The sequence below is a fragment of the Pelodiscus sinensis genome, chromosome 14 (assembly GCF_052426305.1).
Source record: "Pelodiscus sinensis isolate ZL-2025 chromosome 14, ASM5242630v1, whole genome shotgun sequence".
Classification (NCBI taxonomy): domain Eukaryota; kingdom Metazoa; phylum Chordata; order Testudines; family Trionychidae; genus Pelodiscus; species Pelodiscus sinensis.
Window position 1 is genome coordinate 7,700,047 of NC_143065.1, and position 18,687 is coordinate 7,718,733.

At 62.1% G+C, this 18,687-nt stretch overlaps 1 protein-coding gene across 1 annotated transcript; it reads right to left on the bottom strand.

Moving 5' to 3' along the window:
• Window positions 1-1,242: 1,242 nt before the first annotated feature.
• Window positions 1,243-18,116, bottom strand: TBC1D21 (TBC1 domain family member 21). The gene is made up of 12 exons (XM_075897576.2): window positions 17,954-18,116; window positions 16,326-16,510; window positions 15,544-15,651; window positions 14,384-14,487; window positions 13,860-13,954; window positions 8,359-8,469; window positions 5,759-5,859; window positions 4,647-4,743; window positions 3,758-3,855; window positions 2,411-2,527; window positions 1,375-1,464; window positions 1,243-1,309 (listed from the first exon to the last, which is right to left on the bottom strand). The coding sequence occupies exons 2-12, from the start codon at window positions 16,434-16,436 to the stop codon at window positions 1,265-1,267; spliced, it is 1,077 nt and encodes a 358-aa protein (XP_075753691.2). The 5' UTR covers window positions 16,437-16,510; window positions 17,954-18,116; the 3' UTR covers window positions 1,243-1,264.
• Between the last annotated feature and the right edge of the window lie 571 nt (window positions 18,117-18,687).

Below are 18,687 nucleotides of genomic sequence, written 5' to 3' on the forward strand. Positions count from 1 at the left end.
CCAGCGACCTGCCCCCCCCCCGGCACCCGGACTCTGCAGCCTGTACGGCCCGGCCCAGCCCAGCCCAGCCCAGCCCAGCCCAGCGACCTGCCCCCCCCCCCCCCGGCACCCGGACTCTGCAGCCCGTACGGCCCGGCCCGGCCCGGCCCAGCCCAGCCCAGCCCAGCCCAGCCCAGCCCAGCGACCTGCCCCCCCCCCGCCGGCACCCGGACTCTGCAGCCCGTACGGCCTGGCCCAGCCCAGCCCAGCCCAGCGACCTGCCCCCCCCCCCGGCACCCGGACTCTGCAGCCCGTACGGCGCAGCTGGCTGTCCCACCGCGAAGGTCCAGCTGGTGCCTCTGGCTGCAGCTGACATGCCGTTGGGTCCAGGCATGGGGCAGGGCTCTAAGGGCGGTGCCCACCCCCTGGTTTGTCTGGGGACAGAAGAATGGAGCCTTGTCTCTGTCTGGAGCCCTGCCCCATTGGCTCAGCTTGGAGCCGCCGTCTGCTGCGTCCCGGCACGTCCCTTGGGGTCTGTCTACACTAGCCCCCAGTTCGAACTAGGGAGGCTAATGTCAGCATTCCAAGTTGCAAATGAAGCCCGGGATTTAAATATCATTTGCATGTTCCTGTCCAGTCGCCATTTTTAAACCCCCCTAGTCCAAACTAACTGCCCACGGCTACACGCGGCCGTCAGACGGTAACTTGAACTAAGTCCTTAGTTACACCTCGCGGAATGAGCTGTAACAGCTAACTCCAACTAAGGATCAGTTCGAGTTAACGTCTGATGGCCGCGTGTAGCCGCGGGCAATTAGTTCAGACTAGGGGGATTTAAAAATGGCGTCCGGGCGGGACGATGCAAATCAAGCCTGGGATATTTAAATCCTGGGCTTCATTTGCAACTTGGAATGCCGACATTAGCCTCCCTAGTTCGAACTGGGGGCTAGTGTAGACAGACCCTTGGTGCAGGGCCCCCTGAGACAGGGCGACTGCAGGCCCAGTGCTGCCTGGTGCCACATGGGCACACCCAGGGGGAGGGCATGGTTCCAGGAGCCCAGGGTCTCACCTCCAGGCTTCGGGGCTGCTCTAGGCTGGCGCCCCGTGGGGGTACCGCAGAGCAGCCCCGCCAGGGGCTCGTGTGCTGCCCCCCTCCCCTCCAGCGCTGTCAGCCCGCCCCGCCCCCGGGCGCAGGGGTCCTCGCTTTGTTCAGATGCCAGGGCCACCCTCTGAGGCCTTTTGCGCATGCGCTGCCATAGCCGCGACTGGGCCACACCCGTTTATTGCTCTACGGCTCCCTCTGGCGGAAGAACTCCTTCAGCTCGGCTGGGACCTGGGGAGAGAAGGACGGGTGAGACTCCGGCCGGGCGATTCGCCCACCGCGCCCGCTCGCGCTACCTTGTCCTCGTGCTCCCGGAGCCGGTCGTACAGGCAGCAGGCCGTGGAGATCAGCTCCTCCGCCTCCAGGTCCAGGATGCTCCCGCAGACCTGGGGAAGGAGAGTGGAGATGCCGGGCGGGAGGCAGCTCCCTGGGGACCCCCCCCTGCGCTCACCCCGGCTCTGTGCCACGGGCGCCTGCCACCTATTCTGACTGGGCAGGGACTCATTGCTGCTGCACCGGGTAACCCCCTGCAGGAGCCCCCGGGTCTTCAGCCAGCCCCGAGCCCTGGGCGTTTCCGGCACTGGCGCCACGTCCCTTATCCCCCTCCTCCTTCCCGCCCCCGGAAGTCCAGCCGTGGCACGGTCGGGCTGGGTGTGTAGTCCAGCCCCTGCACTGGGACAGGACCAGGTGAACCTGGCTGGGACCCTCAGGAGAGATGCTGATGGGCTCCAACGTGTAGCCCAGAGCGGCTGTCCCCTCTCCCCTGCCCTGCCACTGAGAAGGGCTCGAGTGGAGCCTCCCCAACAGGGGCCATGGCCTGGGACGGCGTCTGTGTGTGTGGGGGGTCTCCCTCACACCAGGCTCCCTGCTGGCCGGGGGGTCTCCCTTACCCCGGCTCCCTGTTGGCCGGGGGGGTCTCCCTTACCCCAGGCTCCCCGCTGGCCGGGGGTCTCCCTTACCCCAGGCTCCTCACTGGCCAGGGGTCTCCCTTACCCCAGGCTCCCCGCTGGCTGGGGGTCTCCCTCACACCAGGCTCCCCGCTGGCCGGGGGTCTCCCTCACACCAGGCTCCCTGCTGGCCGGGGGGTCTCCCTTACCCCGGCTCCCTGTTGGCCGGGGGGTCTCCCTTACCCCAGGCTCCCCGCTGGCCGGGGGTCTCCCTTACCCCAGGCTCCTCACTGGCCAGGGGTCTCCCTTACCCCAGGCTCCCCGCTGGCTGGGGGTCTCCCTTACCCCAGGCTCTTCACTGGCTGGGGGGGGGTCTCCCTTAACCCCAGGCTCCCCGCTGGTCGGGGGTCTCCCTTAACCCCAGGTTCCCCGCTGGCTGACTCACCATTAGAATGTCGTCTCCACCCATGTTTTCCCGCAGGATTTGGTCTCTGACTCCCTGCAGCATGGTGTAAGCCACGATCACTTGGAAATTTCTGCAGGGCATCCCTGTCAGGAACACCTGGGCAGGAGCAGCCCCCGGGCAGAGCCAGGGAATGGCCTGAGAGGCGGGTTCAATGCTCCACCCAAAGCAGCCACCTCCGAGCCAGGTGCCCCAGAAGCCTGGAGACCTCAAGGCTTTTCCTGAGCGCCAGGAGCCCCCGCCGCTGCCACCCGTGAGGCCGAACAAGGCCGCTATGGCAGAGCATGCACCCCGATAGGCTACCCTGTGGCGCAGGGGCTGGAGAAAGGGGCGGCACCTGGAATGCCAGGAGATGTCGGGCACATACAGCGCCGAGCCCCCGACTCCCTCGGTCCATACAGCGCCGAGCCCCCGACTCCCTCAGTCCATACAGCGCCGAGCCCCCGACTCTCTCGGTCCGTACAACGCCAAGCCCCCGACTCCCTCAGTCTGTACAGCGCCGAGCCCCCGACTCCCTCGGTCTGTACAGCGCCGAGCCCCTGACTCCCTTGGTCCGTACAGTGCCGAGCCCCCGACTCCCTCGGTCCATACAGCCCCGAGCCCCCGACTCCCTCGGTCTGTACAGCTCTGAGCCCCCGACTCCCTCGGTCCATACAGCGCCGAGCCCCCGACTCCCTCGGTCTGTACAGCTCTGAGCCCCCGACTCCCTCGGTCCATACAGCGCCGAGCCCCCGACTCCCTCGGTCTGTACAGCTCTGAGCCCCCGACTCCCTCAATCCATACAGCGCCGAGCCCCCGACTCTCTCGGTCCGTACAACGCCAAGCCCCCGACTCCCTCAGTCTGTACAGCGCCGAGCCCCCGACTCCCTCGGTCTGTACAGCGCCGAGCCCCTGACTCCCTCGGTCCATACAGCGCCGAGCCCCCGACTCCCTCGGTCTGTACAGCTCTGAGCCCCCGACTCCCTCGGTCCATACAGCGCCGAGCCCCCGACTCCCTCGGTCCGTACAGCGCCGAGCCCCTGACTCCCTCGGTCTGTACAGCTCCAAGCCCCCGACTCCCTCGGTCTGTACAGCGCCGAGCCCCCGACTCCCTGGGCCATACAGTTCAGAAAAATCCATGGAAAAGCAGTTGGGGGCAATCTGGGGCCGGCCTTTCCCAGTGGAGGGGGGCCTGTCACTTGGCGTCGCCACAGAAGTGCTGCAAGGGCTGATTCGTGTGTCCCCCTGGAGTCCCATCCCCTCGGGCCGGTCGCTGGCTGCCCCTCCGGCCAGGAGGGGTGGGTCCCTCTCGCCCCCCGGAGCCAGGGGAGCCAGGAAGGCAGCGCTCACCTCCCACAGCCGCCACACGTCCGCGAAGGATCTGAAGACCCGCTGGAAGAAGAGGCAGAACCAGGGGAACAGCGACTGCACCACTCGGCCCTTCCCTTCTGCAGGAGAAAGCGCCCTCGGGTCAGGCAGCGAGGGGCAGCGGGGTCGGAGTCGCCCACCAGGCCTCGCTGCCTTTGCTGCCGCCCATGCCGGGCTGCTGCCCAGCACAGCCATCCTGCTGCCAGGCCCGGGCGTGGCGTGGCTGTGGGGCCGGCAATGCCGTGCCGCACACAGGACCATTGGGATGCTGCCACGTGGCTGGGCAGCGAGGCATGGCCATGGCAACGCCACGCGGTGTCCTGGCAAGAGGCTGTCGCACAGGCCCCCATGGAGTCGGAGATTCTGATGGCCTCTCCCAGGCTCGGAGAACATGAGTCAATATTGTAGCTGGCCCAGGGGAATGGCAGCCCCAGGGCGGGGGGCAGGGTCTGGGAGGGAGCAGGAGGGCAGAGAGTTGGAGTGCAGGAGGGGAGGGGAAGGTGCCAGAGGCAGGAAGCGCTTAGCCTAGGCTCCTCCTGGCCAGCAGTCCAGCAGGACCTTGGGCAGGTGCCCTGCCTGCACACCACTCAAAGCAGCCGGCTGCAGGGGCCACGTGTCTCTGCTCCGTGGCCCCAAGGGGAGGCTGCGCTACACATGCCGCAGGCATGGCCCAAGCCGCTCCCAGAGGCTGGTTTCTGGCCAGAGGATCGCACTGGAGGCAGACGCGAGGAGCCACAGGACACTGGAGTCCCTGAGGCTCACAGCGGGGGGATGTGACGGAGCCAGGTGAAGCCAGTCACTGTAGAAATGGTTCCCTCGGGAATGGCCCCCCTTGTGGGTCTGTGGGTGGGGGGAGACTGGCAGGACTCACCCAAGTGCTTGGCAAAGGCAGGGTCCATAAATGCAATCAGGGCTTTGAGCATGATGAGGTTTCTCCCCACGCCAATGCTCACGACACAGCTGTGCTCCTGGAAGAGACAAGCCGGGAGGGCTGGCAGGAGAGGCAGAGATCAGATGGCCCAGTCTGCCTCCAGCCTCGCCGAAATCCAGGAAGCCAGATTCATCCTTCCCATAACGCCATTGGCCTTACCCCGGGGCGGGGCGGGCCAGGGCGTGGGCTACCGAAGTCTGTGGGAAAGAAGCCCAGCCTGAGCCTTCTGGCCAGTAGTGGAGATTGCTGCACCTCACTCGCTGGTGGCAGCAGTGGGCTCTTGCCAGGGTCCCTCTAATTTCTTCTATCCATGTGCAGAATACATTTTGTTATGCGCATCAAGGCACATGCAGATGTGCACCACCAGCAGAAATACCTGCTGCCGGCCGTGGGTGCTCTGCTAATCAGCTGGGTGGCTCCTGAATCTCTCCTGGGCCGCCCAAGCCCACAGCTTACAGGGAGCATTGGCTGTTCCCCACCGGCCGGCCGGCCCCAGACACGAACGCAGCGCACGCGGCGAGAGCTCAGCACACTCGCAGCCCAATCCCCGCCTGCGCGGTGCACACACACCCGGCCTGCGCTGTCAGGTTGGGGGGAGTCTGTGTGAAGCAGCCAGCAGCCCGGGCGCGAGGCCCTGACAGGCCTGGGGGGACGTCAAGGTGAGGACACCGGCTTCCTGGGTGTTCAGTGGCGGCTTCCCTAGGGCGGTTTTTTCCAACCTACCAACCCCAGGGCCTCTTGGCTTCCGTCCTGCTCAGTCTGGCCTTTGGGGCTCTTAGGAGCAGGGACCTGCTCCGACCCACACGGATGTTTTGCCAGTCGCTGCGATGTTCCCCCCAGCAGCTGGGCAGGCCCTGTGGGGCTGGCGCCATCTCCCCGTCAGCGCGACTTGGCAGGATGGGGCTCCGCTCACATCACTGTCGTCCAGGGGCGGGCGGGAGGGCCTGCAAACCCGGGGGCAGACTAGCCCTGTTCTGCCACGGCTGGGAGTGGGGGTCAGGCCAGGCTGATCAGCCCACGGCCCAGTGAGCCCTGCAAACCCTCCGACCTACTGTTCTCTGGAGGAAGAACTGAAACATCCAGTAGACCTCATGCTCCTTCTCCACCAGCAGTTGGAACAGCAGCAGCATCTCGTGGAAGCCCTGCTGGTACCCTGCCAGGGGAGAGGACACACAGACGCACGGCCATGCAGACAGACAGACCCTGCAGCCGCCAGACACACGTCCCGGGGGCGAGGCTAGCAAGGCGAGGGCAGTGCTCCGGCCAGTCACTCACCCAGACTCTGACGTGAGGGAGGGGCCACAAACTCCAGAAATGAAACCCCAGCATGGGGGGGGGGGGCGGTCCCAGGGCCTAACCCCCCGGCCCGTGGAGGGGTCACTGGGACCGCGGTGGAGATCAAAGTCCTTTATTTATCCCTGGCTTGGGCAGCGCCATTGTAACCCCTCCCCTCGTCCACCACTGGGCCGCAGCCCTGCCTGGGGGGGTCGCTGCCAGAGGGGCAGGGAGCAGGGTTCCAGCGGGCAGCCCCCTGGTACGCAACACACAGCCCCCAGCAGCCTGGCAGAGGGGTTCCTGTTCTACGGTCCCTGCGCATCGCCGTGGGGTCTGTGTGGAGACCTGGCAGAGAATTACATGGCAGGGCGTGTCACCAGCTGGTGGAGGGGAGTCTGGGAGGAGGGATTCTGGCCAGTCTTAAGTAGGAAAATGGAAAGTCCCTTTCACCATGCCCAAGGCCCTATTTACCCACTGCCCCCCCACTGCCTCCCCGCCACCCACTGCCCATGACCCCCCACTGCCTCCCCGCCACCCACTGCCCATGACCCCCCACTGCCTCCCCGCCACCCACTGCCCATGACCCCCCACTGCCTCCCTGCCACCCACTGCCCATGACCCCCCACTGCCTCCCCGCCACCCACTGCCCATGACCCCCCACTGCCTCCCCGCCACCCACTGCCCATGACCCCCCACTGCCTCCCTGCCACCCACTGCCCATGACCCCCCACTGCCTCCCTGCACCCACTGCCCATGACCCCCCACTGCCTCCCTGCCACCCACTGCCCATGACCCCCCACTGCCTCCCCGCCACCCACTGCCCATGACCCCCCACTGCCTCCCCGCCACCCACTGCCCATGACCCCCCACTGCTCTCTGCACCCACTGCCCATGACCCCCCACTGCCTCCCTGCCACCCACTGCCCATGACCCCCCACTGCCTCCCTGCCACCCACTGCCCATGACCCCCCACTGCCTCCCCGCCACCCACTGCCCATGACCCCCCACTGCCTCCCTGCCACCCACTGCCCATGACCCCCCACTGCTCCCTGCACCCACTGCCCATGACCCCCCACTGCCTCCCCGCCACCCACTGCCCATGACCCCCCACTGCCTCCCCGCCACCCACTGCCCATGACCCCCCACTGCCTCCCTGCCACCCACTGCCCATGACCCCCCACTGCTCCCTGCACCCACTGCCCATGACCCCCCACTGCCTCCCCGCCACCCACTGCCCATGACCCCCCACTGCCTCCCCGCCACCCACTGCCCATGACCCCCCACTGCCTCCCCGCCACCCACTGCCCATGACCCCCCACTGCTCCCTGCACCCACTGCCCATGACCCCCCACTGCCTCCCCGCCACCCACTGCCCATGACCCCCCACTGCCTCCCTGCCACCCACTGCCCATGACCCCCCACTGCCTCCCCGCCACCCACTGCCCATGACCCCCCACTGCCTCCCCGCCACCCACTGCCCATGACCCCCCACTGCCCATGACCCCCCACTGCTCCCTGCACCCACTGCCCATGACCCCCCACTGCCTCCCTGCCACCCACTGCCCATGACCCCCCACTGCCTCCCCACCACCCACTGCCCATGACCCCCCACTGCTCCCTGCACCCACTGCCCATGACCCCCCACTGCCTCCCCGCCACCCACTGCCCATGACCCCCCACTGCCTCCCCGCCACCCACTGCCCATGACCCCCCACTGCTCTCTGCACCCACTGCCCATGACCCCCCACTGCCTCCCCGCCACCCACTGCCCATGACCCCCCACTGCTCCCTGCACCCACTGCCCATGACCCCCCACTGCTCCCTGCACCCACTGCTGGGCCAGTCACCACCTCCAGGTCCACATGGCGTGTCTCCCTGCCCGGCCGCACACCCCTTGCTTGTCCTGCACCTCACTTGGCTGGAAGTACCAAGACCCCCCCTTGCAGAAAGGAGCCTGGGCAGGTGATGGTATTTTCCAGAGAGAACGCAGGACACCCCCAGCTGCTCACCCGAGGGCCCCGTCCCGGGAGCCCCGCCGGGCAGGGGGTGCTCAATCCCCCCAGTGGCAGTTGCCTGGTTGCTGGAGCCCCCAGTGGGGGTCCCACATACTGGAATTGGGAATGCTGCTGCCTCCCCCAGCCGTGCCTCCCTGTGGGGGCTGGCCTAGCCGCTTGCCCCCAATCCCACTCCCCCAGGACAGCCATTTTCCCATTTGCGCCCGCCCACTGAGCAAGTCAGCGAGAGCACACGGGCCAAGTGCCCACCTCTGGGAAACCAGGCGGGCCAGCAGGGCCCGGGCCCAAACTCACCACGAGCCTCAGCCACACAGCAAGGTGCCTTTGCCCAGGCCCCGGTGTGCTGCTGCCCCCGCACTCACCAGCCTCCGTGTTGCACACGTAGGTTAGCAGCAGGATCTTCTCCAGCTGCTTCTTGTCCACCATGGAGTTGCCTTGTGCATCTCGGATGTGCAGCCTCTGCAGGTCAGAGCCTGCGGGGAGAAATGGCTGTGTCCGTACTTCCCTAGACTACCTACGGGACACCCGCAAAATTACGTGGAATCAAGCCAGGTCAATGGCAACCAATCAGAACCATGCAAACGTTCAGTCCCCGTGGAAAAGAAATACTGCATAGCTGGAGTCCAGGAGCCCATAGAGGAGGTGCTAGCTTCCTCTTTGAGAAGCCATGGACGTCGGGAGAGATCCCAGAGGACTGGAAAAGGGCAAATCCAGAGCCCACCTATGAAAAGGGAAATAAGAACAACCCAGGAAACTACAGACCAGTCAGTTTAACTTCTGTGCCAGGGAAGATAATGGAGCAAGTAATTAAGGAATTCATCTGCAAACATCTGGGAGATAATATGGTGATAGGGAACAGCCAGCATGGATTTGGAAAGAACAGATCACGTCAAACCAATCTGATAGCTTTCATTGATAGGATAACGAGTCCTGTGGACAAAGGGAGAAGCGGTGAATGTGGAATACCTAGACTTTAGTAAGGCATTTGATACAGTCTTGTGACCTTTTTATCAGTAAACTAGGGAATACACCTTAGATGGGGCTACGATAAGGTGGGTGCATAACTAGATGGATAACCGATTTCAGAGAGCAGTTATTAACAGGCTCTGTTCAATATCTTCATCAACAGTTTGGATGATGGCAAAGGTAATATGTGTGATGGCGCGATGGGGTTCCCCCGTCTCCTGCACCCCGAAATGGCACAAACAGACTGCACCAGCTGGTGTAATGGAGGTTGTTTATTGCCTCTCCAGGATACAGCACAGCACAGATGTAATCTGGTCACAGAGCTGGGCTAGGATGCCTCAGGCCCCCTTGAGATGGGGGAGACTGGGCCCCTAAACTCCAGTCCCTTTCCCTAGGCTGTCACCTCCATGCTTCCAGCCAACAACTCACTAACCCTCTTCCAGCCCTGCCCCCCAGCCAGGGCAGCATTCCACCTTCCTTTGTTCCTCTCCATGGGGGGTGTCTGGCCACTGGTTTGCATAGTGACTCATCCTGTTTTGCTGGGTCGTGGTACCCACAGCAGCCAGTGGGGGTTACCCCAGAGCCAGCAGCATAGAAACCAGCCAGGTACCCCCACTACATCACAATATGCTTATAAAGTCTGTGGAGGATCTGAAGCCAGGAGGATTGTAAGTGCTTTGGAGGATGGGTCAGAATTCACAATGATCTGACAAACTGGAGAAATTGTCAGAGGTAAATAGGAGGAAGTTTAATAAGAACAAATGCCAAGTACTCCACTTAGGGAGGAACAGCCCACACAGAGAGAATGGGAAGCAACTGTCTAGGAAGGAGCCCTGCAGAAAGGGACCTGGGGTCATAGTGGATCACAAGCTAAATATGAGTCAACAGTGTGACACTGTTGCAAACAAACAAACAAACAAACATAATTCTGGGCTGCATTAATGTTAGTGCTGTGAGCAAGACATGAGAAGTCATTCTTCCGCTCTACTCTGCGCTGATTAGGCCTCAGTTGGAGGATTGTGTCCAGTTCTGGGCATCTCATTTCAAGAAAGATGTGGAGAAATTGGAGATGGTCGAGAGAAGAGCAACAAGAATGATGAAAGGTCCAGAGAACATGAGCTATGAGGGAAGACTGAAAGAATTGGGTTTGTTTAGTTTGGAAAAGAGAAGATTGAGGGGGGACATGATAGCCGTTTTCAAGTATTTAAAATGGTGTCATATGGAGGAGGGAGAAAAATTGTTTTCCTTGGCCTCTGAGGATAGAACAAGAAGCAATGGGCTTAAACTGCAGCAACGGTGGTTTAGGTTGGACATTTGGAAAAACTTCCTAACTGTTAAGGTGGTTAAACACTGGAATAAATTGCCTAGGGAGGTTGTGGGATCTCCATTCCTGGAGATATTTAAGAGCAGGTGACAAGGCTGTTCCCCACTCTGGCATGACAAATGCAGACTTGGGGGCCCACAAAAGCACCCCGAAACCTTATTTTTCCAGGCTTTGGTACAGAAACTTCCCTCCCAAAATCGTAATACCCGGATTTTGGAGAATAAAAAAACCGCTGCCACCACTCAAGTATTTATAAGAAAACCAGGGAAGAAATCACTTGGGAAATCTCATCCCTAAGGTAAAACCAAGACAGAAAAATGAACCAATACCAGTTAATTAGAAAAAGAAAGCAAACTTTTATTATCAAAACAAAATTACTGTTGCAAGCATAATGACTAGATGGAAAAGAACCACCAATTAATCTAGATACTCAGGGGAACCCTCTTGACTCAGGACTTAGTTACAAAAGAGGGGGAAAAAGAACACTTTTAACAGCTCAGACATCAATTCCAAATTCCCAAACCATAAAACAAATAAAACCTGACAGGTTAACTTGCCCTACTTACATATTGTGAAAAGACTTTTCTTGGAGACACGAACCAATACCAGGTTAAAAAAAAAGAAGCAAACTTTTATTATCAAAACAAAATTACTGTTGCAAGCATAGTGACTATATGGAAAAGAGCCACCAATTAATCTAGATACTCAGGGGGACCGCCTGGGCTCAGGACTTTAAGTACAAAAGGAAAATACTTTTAAAGGGAAAAGAAAAAAAATACATTTTGAACAGCTCAGACATCAATTCCACATTCCCAAACCAGAAAACAATAACACCTGATGGATTATCTAGACTTTGCCCTACTTACGCATATCAAAAGTCTATTCTTGGGAGAGAGACAGGCCTTCCCATCTCCCTGTTATGTGGAAGAAAACGCTCTGACTCAGACAAAGGAGGGAAAAGTTAAAAATTCCTTTGTCCCAGTTTGAAATCCCTACCTGCATTGCTATTGGCTGACCAGATACCTGGCTAGGTTAACCCCTTAACCACCAGGCTGCTGGTCAGCTCTCCTAGTTGTGACAGCAGGTTGGACAGACACCTGCCAGGGATGGTGCTGGGTCCTGTCGTGAGGGCAGGGACTGGACTCGATGCCTCTCGAGGTCCCTTCCAGCTCTAGTGCTCTGTGATTCCGTGATTCTGTGGATGGCGACAGCAGCTGGTGCTAAGCTACACTTGCTCACAACTCCTCCCACGGCAGGTGTTCTGTGTTCCTGTGTCCATGTCCCACATGCGGCATTCCTGGCTGTGGGCTTTGGCTGGGTGAACGTGGCCCGAGTGCTATGGGAGTGTGGAGACACAACATCCTTCACCAAGCTGAGCAAGGAGCGGCGCTGGAACGCGGCGGAGCTAACAGCTGAGTGCACGGCCTGGCTCACACTGGCATGTTCGGCGCTGTCACTCACTGCGCTCGGAGGGGTGCATGCGCAGGTTCTGTCCCGGCGCTGGAGAGAGCCTGAGCCTGAGCTTAGGACAACAGCTGGTGTGACTAGTGAGGTGCGTTCCCCTTTGCATCGAGCCAAGACGTCCTTTCCCTGCACTCACAGTCCTGGTGACAAAACAACCTTCTGCGAGGAGCAGGGCAGTTGTCACTGCTTGGCTGTCACACTGGGAGTCCCGCCGTCCTGGCCGTGGCACCGCCAGTACGTTCCTTGGTGACTTGGAGAGGGTCCCGACCGAGCCCACAGGCACAGCGAGCACCACGCGGGAAGGGTTAGAAGTTAGAGCGAGTCAGAGAATCGGTCTGAGACCCCCAGGATGGCCCTAAAGAAAGTCAAGTGCAAACTCCTTCCCTCGGAGGGAAGAGAAACGCACAACTGCACGATGGGGAATAACTGCCCGGTGGAGGGAATGGTGCATAACACATGGGATGAGAGTCGGTGTGTGGTGCACTTGTGAAAAAGGCGAGGCTCACTTTGGGGGCACTAGCAGGAGCATTGCACACAAGGCCTGGAGGAACCATCCGAAGCCGTTCCACCCTGGGGAATCTCGGCTCAGTGTGCTCTAGGAAAGCTGTGGAGGAACTGGAGAGAAGAGCCCTTGTGAAAGGCTGGACCTCTGGCCTGGGAGGGGAGGTTAAAGGAACCAGGCCTGGTTAATCTTGGGAAAGGAAGGCTGCAGGCAAAGCCAATGAATGGTGCGGAAGCAAGCGTGTTACAGGCTGTGCTAGAGCGGGCGGGAATCCCTGGTTCCCAGCATCCACTGCAGGGAGGACAAGAGCTAATGGGCCTCGTCTGCTGGCAGGAGACTCCGGAGTCTGAGGAAAGGGCCCCTGCTCCGCAGGGCAGTTCAGCTCTGGCAGCTGCAGAATCCCGGCCGTTGGGGGCTGCTGAGGGCAGGTGGACACTCGGTTCTGCACAGAACAGCTGCTCACGGGGCTGTCCCTGCATTTCTAGGGCCCTGCGCTGGTCCTCGGGCTCATCACCAGCTGTTGCTAAAGAACCCACCCAGCCCTGCCGAGCGGCTCCAGCTCCCTCCTGCCTCCGTGGGGCTGGCTCGTGCGGGTGGCCAGCTAGCGCAGCAGGGCCCGTGCAGCATGGTTTAACACACCCTGTGCAGCACACCTGGCTATGGAGCGCTACAAGCAACGGCCCCGGGGCTTTCCAGACTCCTCTCTCGGGCTTTGTCTCTGTGTAACTGCCTCCCCCACCCACGTGGGCCAGCTCCGAGACGCTGCCGGGTCAGGCACTGCTGTGGCTTCCACGTGCTCACGCAATAAATCCTGCGGTTCAGGACTAGAAGAACATCACAAAGTGGGACCGCAGGGCGGGGCTTAAGTGAGCAGTGGGGGCAATTCCTTGCGTTGGAATCTGGCCAGGACACCGGGGTAGCACTCCTGCTCTTCCCGATAGCATCATGGGCTCGTTAAAGACTGGCCGTGATCAGGACCGTGGGCTTCCACCTGCTGTGAAGGGCAGAGCTTCTAGCAGTACAGTGCCTCTCAAACAGTGTAAGGGCAGACGTTCGAGCCAAGCACAGGGCACGTTTACACAGCAGGGCAAAAGCCAAAATAAGCTACACAACTTGAGCTCCGTCCATTGCTTAATTCGGCTTTTGGTGCTGTCTACACAGAGCCTGCTTCCTCTGACTCCCCTTACTCCTCCTCCCGTGAGGGTTACGGGAGCCGGAGGAAGACGTCCTCCCATCGAGTTATTGTGCCATTGTCGAAACAGCTGCTTGTGGTGTGGATATGGATTAGGTTGTTTCGGAATCACGTCAGTGATTGAGACAACACGGCTGGGTAGACGTACCCAGAAGGAACAAGGCTACCAGTGACTCGCAGCAATCACATGGGTAGATCCCACCCAAGCTAAGCAGAGGTGGGAGAGTGCAACCGAACAGGCGGTGTCCGTAGGTGTGGGACGGGCAAACACCCCTCAGTGCTTGAGTGTTGGAGCCAAACCTCCAATGCCGGAGCTTAGCGAGAGCCCCAGGCAAGGGCTAGCGCCCTGCGAATCACACCGAGTCATCTGTCTGCTGCCCCTGGAAAAACCCCGCTCAGGCCCGCGACGACTTACTGATGAAGCTGCAGACCTGCGGGAAGCCCCGGTGCTCCGTCTCCAGCAGCGGCTGGATCTTGTCGTACATGTTGCACAAGGCCTCGTAACTCTTCCTGAAAGAAGGTGGGAGGGGGCTGAGAACATGCTGCAGGAATGGAGCCTGGTGCCAGACTCTCCAGCTCAGTAGCCAGTGCACCAGAGGGCCACGCCCCGCTCGAGCAGTTTACACCTCCACAGCCCTATGCTGCCAACCCGCCCCTGGCGCCGCTAGCACCTCCCTCTCTTCCGCTAAGGCAGCCCCTCCCTCCCCGGGCTCCCAGAACTCTCCCTCTGCCCACCCATGCAGCCTGGAGCGTCTCCCTGGGGTGCCCTTGTGACGTGCACTGGGACTCGCTGCTTCACTCCCCGTCTCACTGCTCCAGATGCTTGGCGGGGTGCCTAGGTGCTGCCGTAATCGTCACCATCAGCTCCGTGTCTTCAGGGATGCCCGGGAAACCACCAGCCGCCCTGCTATGTGGTGGCGCCTGCTCTCGGGGACCTACCTCCTCATACTCTCCGTCGTCAGCCTCTCGTCCTGCGAGCTCCGCCAGGAGTAGTAGCCCGTGAGGAACTTCCATGCCTCTGGCCTCACTGCGAGGTCCAGACCCTGCAAGGGGGGTCATGAGTACAAAAGGCAGCTGGGCGCCCACTTCCCAGGGAATTCACTCGGGCCTCAAGCCTCTGAACGCTTCCTTAGTCCTCGTGTCTTGGCATTGAGAGGGGCAGGCAGCTCCGCGCACAGGCCAGACCCGGGCGAGTGGCCATGGGGCACTACTCCCGGAACCTCACACGCTCCTTGGCTTTACTCCCTGTGCTTTTGCCAGCCACGCGGAAATGCCAGAGGAAGGACTGCCATTCCCAAGGGCTCGCCGGGCCCAGCCACAGCTCCAGCGCCCCGGGAGTGAGCTGAGTCCCACAAAGTGCAGACAGGAGACCCGGGGCAGGCAGCTGAGGCCCGCGGAGTCGTGCCGGGGAGGGCGGGTCTGCGGGGCCGAGGGCTGAGCACTAAGATTCCTCGCTCCCGGCAAAGCCCAAGGGGAACTGGGACATTTCGCGGCTCTCTGAAAAGGTGCCGACTTGCCTGGAGTCAGCTCAGCATCCCCGGCTGCTTGCAGGCCAATTCCCAAAGCACCAGTTCTTGTGGCAGAAATCGGGCCACAGGGGTCCCTCTGTGAGCAACCCCTGGCTGCAAGAGCCAAGAGGGGGCTGGCCGGCTGGGTTTGGGAGGGCAGGGGCGCCAGCGGGCCCGGCGTTCCTGCGCTTTCCTGGGAACGCAGGCAAATTACTGTTTTATCCAGGGAGGCCTCCCGCCCACACCTGAGAGGCTCAGTGGCATTTCAGATGGTCCCAGCCACCTGGGGTCCGAGGCCAGCGGCAGACACCGACCCCTCGGATGGGCCTTAGCACCTGCTGGACTTTGGCTACATTCCTCCTGGGGCGGCTCCCACGTGCTCTGCTGTGCCAGCATGGGGCATGGGGGAGGGGCACTGAACTGGCGGACGGGTCCAGCCTCGCCCCAGTGGCCTAAGGCTGTGGGAGGGTCCAGGAGCCTTGAGGCCACCTTCATGCCCCGCCTGGGTGCGCCTTGGCGGCAACCGGAGCCCCTGCCCCACTCAGCCTGGCCCCCCCGCTGACCGTCCCGTCCCCCGCAGACCCGGCTCACCCTGTCCAGGATGTTGGCTGAAATAAAGTCCCAAGATTTCACAAGGTGGCCGCTCTCGTCAAAATACCCATCCCACTCGGCCGTGTCGATCGGCACCTTCCTCATGCCCTGGGGACAGAAGGAGAGCTCAGAATTCACGCCCAGTGCCAGTCCGGGAGCCCCAGGGGTCATCTGGCCTTAACGAGCTCGGGACGCCAGGGGGATCTCGGCTCCAGATGCCTCCCGCTGTGGCTGTTACACCTCCGGGAAAACTCCCGCAGTGGTGCCCAGCCCCCTGGCCAGGCTCCCTTAATCCTCCCTTCCGCGCTCGATGCAGCTGGAGAGCTGGTGTCCTGCGTGTCCCGGCCAAAACTGCTGTGTGCCGACTCCGGGCCGTCCCGCGCGCGCCAGGCACTGCACTGTGGCAGCAGGGAAGGTGCCTGTCCAGCTCTTCTCACCAAGAGTTTGTAAAGTGCTGGGCCCGCCCTCCGGACGAGAGCCTGGCACCCGCTGCAGCACCTGCTTTGAGCTCGGGAGGGCCCTGCTCCAGCGCCTTGGCTTTCCCCAGGTTACGTGGGTCCCTCTAGAGGTCACGTCCCAGGGCCTCCCCTCGAGCAGCGTTGCGGCCTCTATTTTCAGGCCAGGGAGCCAGCAGGAGGCGAGTCCCAGGGCCTAGGCGAGAGCAAAGCGAGCAGCGGTGGGGCTCAGGCCGAGGCCTCTTGCCTCCTTGCTCCCGCTGCCTTGCGGCCAAAGGGACTCTCCATCGCTCCCCGGCTGTGGGACGGAGAGGGGCGCGCACTCACCAGCAAGGAGGAGAGAGACGATTTGATCAGAGAAACGCTGGCGTGCGGGGCGCTGGCTTCCAGAGCTCGCTCCCCCTGCCCTGGGGAGTCCTCGGCAGAAGCAGCCGCCATGCGAACGCAGCCACCGGTCTTCGCCCACGTGCGTCCTGCCCTGCCCCTCCAGGAGCCCTGCAGAGTGGCGCCTCCTGTGTGCGGCGCAGACACGCTCTGAGCTCCTGGCCCATGTCATAGAGCAGTGGGGCCGCTCGTCACAAAGGCGCGCTCGGGTCGCCAGCGAGGACATTCTAGAACGGCCCATCTCTGGCCACGGCCTCCGATCACTCCCCGGCCCAGGCCCGGTGGGGCTAACGGTGCCACCCTCCCCGGGCTGCGAGGGCCTGTTCCCAACGGACCGGGCCGCTCCGATGCAGTGACGGGCTCTGCAGCACAATTGCTCGGCTGGGGTTTCACACACACTCAGGCTCCTGGCGCAATTAAAAGCAAACCTGAATCAACCGGCAATGTAGACGGAAAAAGGCTGAGTCTCTCCACGCTCACCCGGCAAAACTCACCCCGGGGGACGGAACAGAGCCCCCTGCAGCAGCTTTACCTGAGCCAGGCCACCCAGGGAGTCCCAGGCCCCCATCTGCCCTGGGCGGGGTGCCCGGGAGGAGCCCTGACCATCCCCCCACCCTCCGAGTGCTGCCCTGGGCCGGTGGAGAGTCTGGGCTCCCCAAAGTGCAGCTCTGGCTCCTGGGCTGGCTGGGGGCACGTGGCCCACCTGGGGAGGCGGAGGGCTTTGGGCTTGTTTAGCCAGGTGGGGAGGGAAGAGTGGAACTGGAGAAAGCAAGTCAGGTTTGAAGAGGGACCTACACCTGGCTGTGCTGTGGGGTGTGATTCCCACTGACTCACCCCACACGTGGCTTGGCCCAGACCCCTAAGTACCAGCCTGAGCAGAGAACAAGGCTCGTCCCAGAGGCAGAGACAAAGGGAGGGAGGCAGGGCCTGGGAGCTGGGCAGACTGGGCGGAGGGAAGCATGAAGGGAGCAGACTAAGTCCAGGACAGGGGGGCTCAGGGGCCTGTGAACCCCTCCCCCCAGAGGACTACGGCTCTGCCGTGGAGCCTGCACCGTGCTGTGTCCCTGCGCAGCGATAACCCTTCTGTTCTACGGCCCGGCGGAGAGTCCTCTCTGGCTGCGGGTGAGGGTGCAGGGCCGGGGGCTCCCCACCGCGCCGTCAGTCCCAGGCAGGCACGGCCCTCTCCCAGTCCCCACGCTTCCCTCCAGCCAGCACGAGTGTCCGCAAGGCCCCGCGGGCCCGGCTGCTGCTCGAATGCAGCGCAGAGCCAGGCTGCTGCTCAGTCACCCGCTGCTCGGGCTCTGGCCTCTCCTCGCTGCACACCCGGAGCATGACGCGGTCAGGTTGTTTTTCACAGGCGCTCAGCTCCTAAAGCACCGGCAGCAACGATTGACCAGCCCCCGCACGCCTCTCGCTGCCGCCACTGCTGCACAGTCGCAGGTTCCAAGGCCGGGCGGGGCCGGCTGATAACACTGAGCATCTCCCCCGGGAACACAGCCCATCTGGATCACAGAGCGGCTAGGGAGGGGGACCCCCCCCCCGGAAGTTGTTCCAACAGTTAATTAACTCACCGTTAAAAATTGTTCCCCATTTCCAGGCTGCCCTGGTCTCAGGTCAGCGGCCAGACTCTGCACCGTGTTGGACTTTTCTGGCGAGGCCGAAGGGCCCGGAGCGGGTCATGTCCCCCTCCCCTCTCTCTTGAGCAGCAAAGGGAGCGGAGCTCTTTGATCTGTCACTGCCAGGCAGGCGCGGGCTCTTCTCTGGAGCGATGCCGCTGGAACCAGAGCCAGCTCGCTGGCAGCGGCCGCCACAGGGCAAAATCCACAAGGGTAAAATCGGCTCCGCTCCTGGTCCCGATTCTCCTGCCAATGCTCCCAGGGCCACGTCCTTCCCTTTGGCCACAGTGTGGTACTGGGCGCTTCGCGGGAGCCTGCCTCTCCCACTCCAGGGCCCCAACCGGGGCTCCGGGCTAGTCTAGGGCCAAGGTCGCCTCGTCTCCGTTCATGTCCATGGGCACAAAACCAAATGCCGACATCTCGACCCGTTTGCAGAGCAGAATTCCGATGGCCTTGCCGGTCCTATGGCTGGTCCGGAAGGCAACTTCGCCCGGCTCTGGCTGCAGGAGCGGGCTTCCAGGACTGATAGGAACGTGCCCAATGGCTTCCCCCAGCCCCGAGGCACGGGGGACAGAGAGCTCACTCGCAGCTGGCCTCCGAGCGGGCCCCACGTGTGCAGCACAGCCACCTCCCCCCACCCCGAAACACACTGGGGCCAGCAGGGGTTCTGAGAAGGGACTTTGCTGCCT

What these genes read in the sequence shown, in the direction of transcription:
- TBC1D21 (XM_075897576.2), bottom strand. Translation starts at nt 16,436, where the DNA reads ATGGCGGCTGCTTCTGCCGAGGACTCCCCAGGGCAGGGGGAGCGAGCT. An exon ending in AGTTCTTCCTCCAGAGAACA is followed by an intron (nt 4,744 to 5,758) that starts GTAGGTCGGAGG and finishes TGTCTCTTCCAG; the next exon opens with GAGCACAGCTGTGTCGTGAG. An exon ending in GTGGAGACGACATTCTAATG is followed by an intron (nt 1,465 to 2,410) that starts GTGAGTCAGCCA and finishes CTCCTTCCCCAG; the next exon opens with GTCTGCGGGAGCATCCTGGA.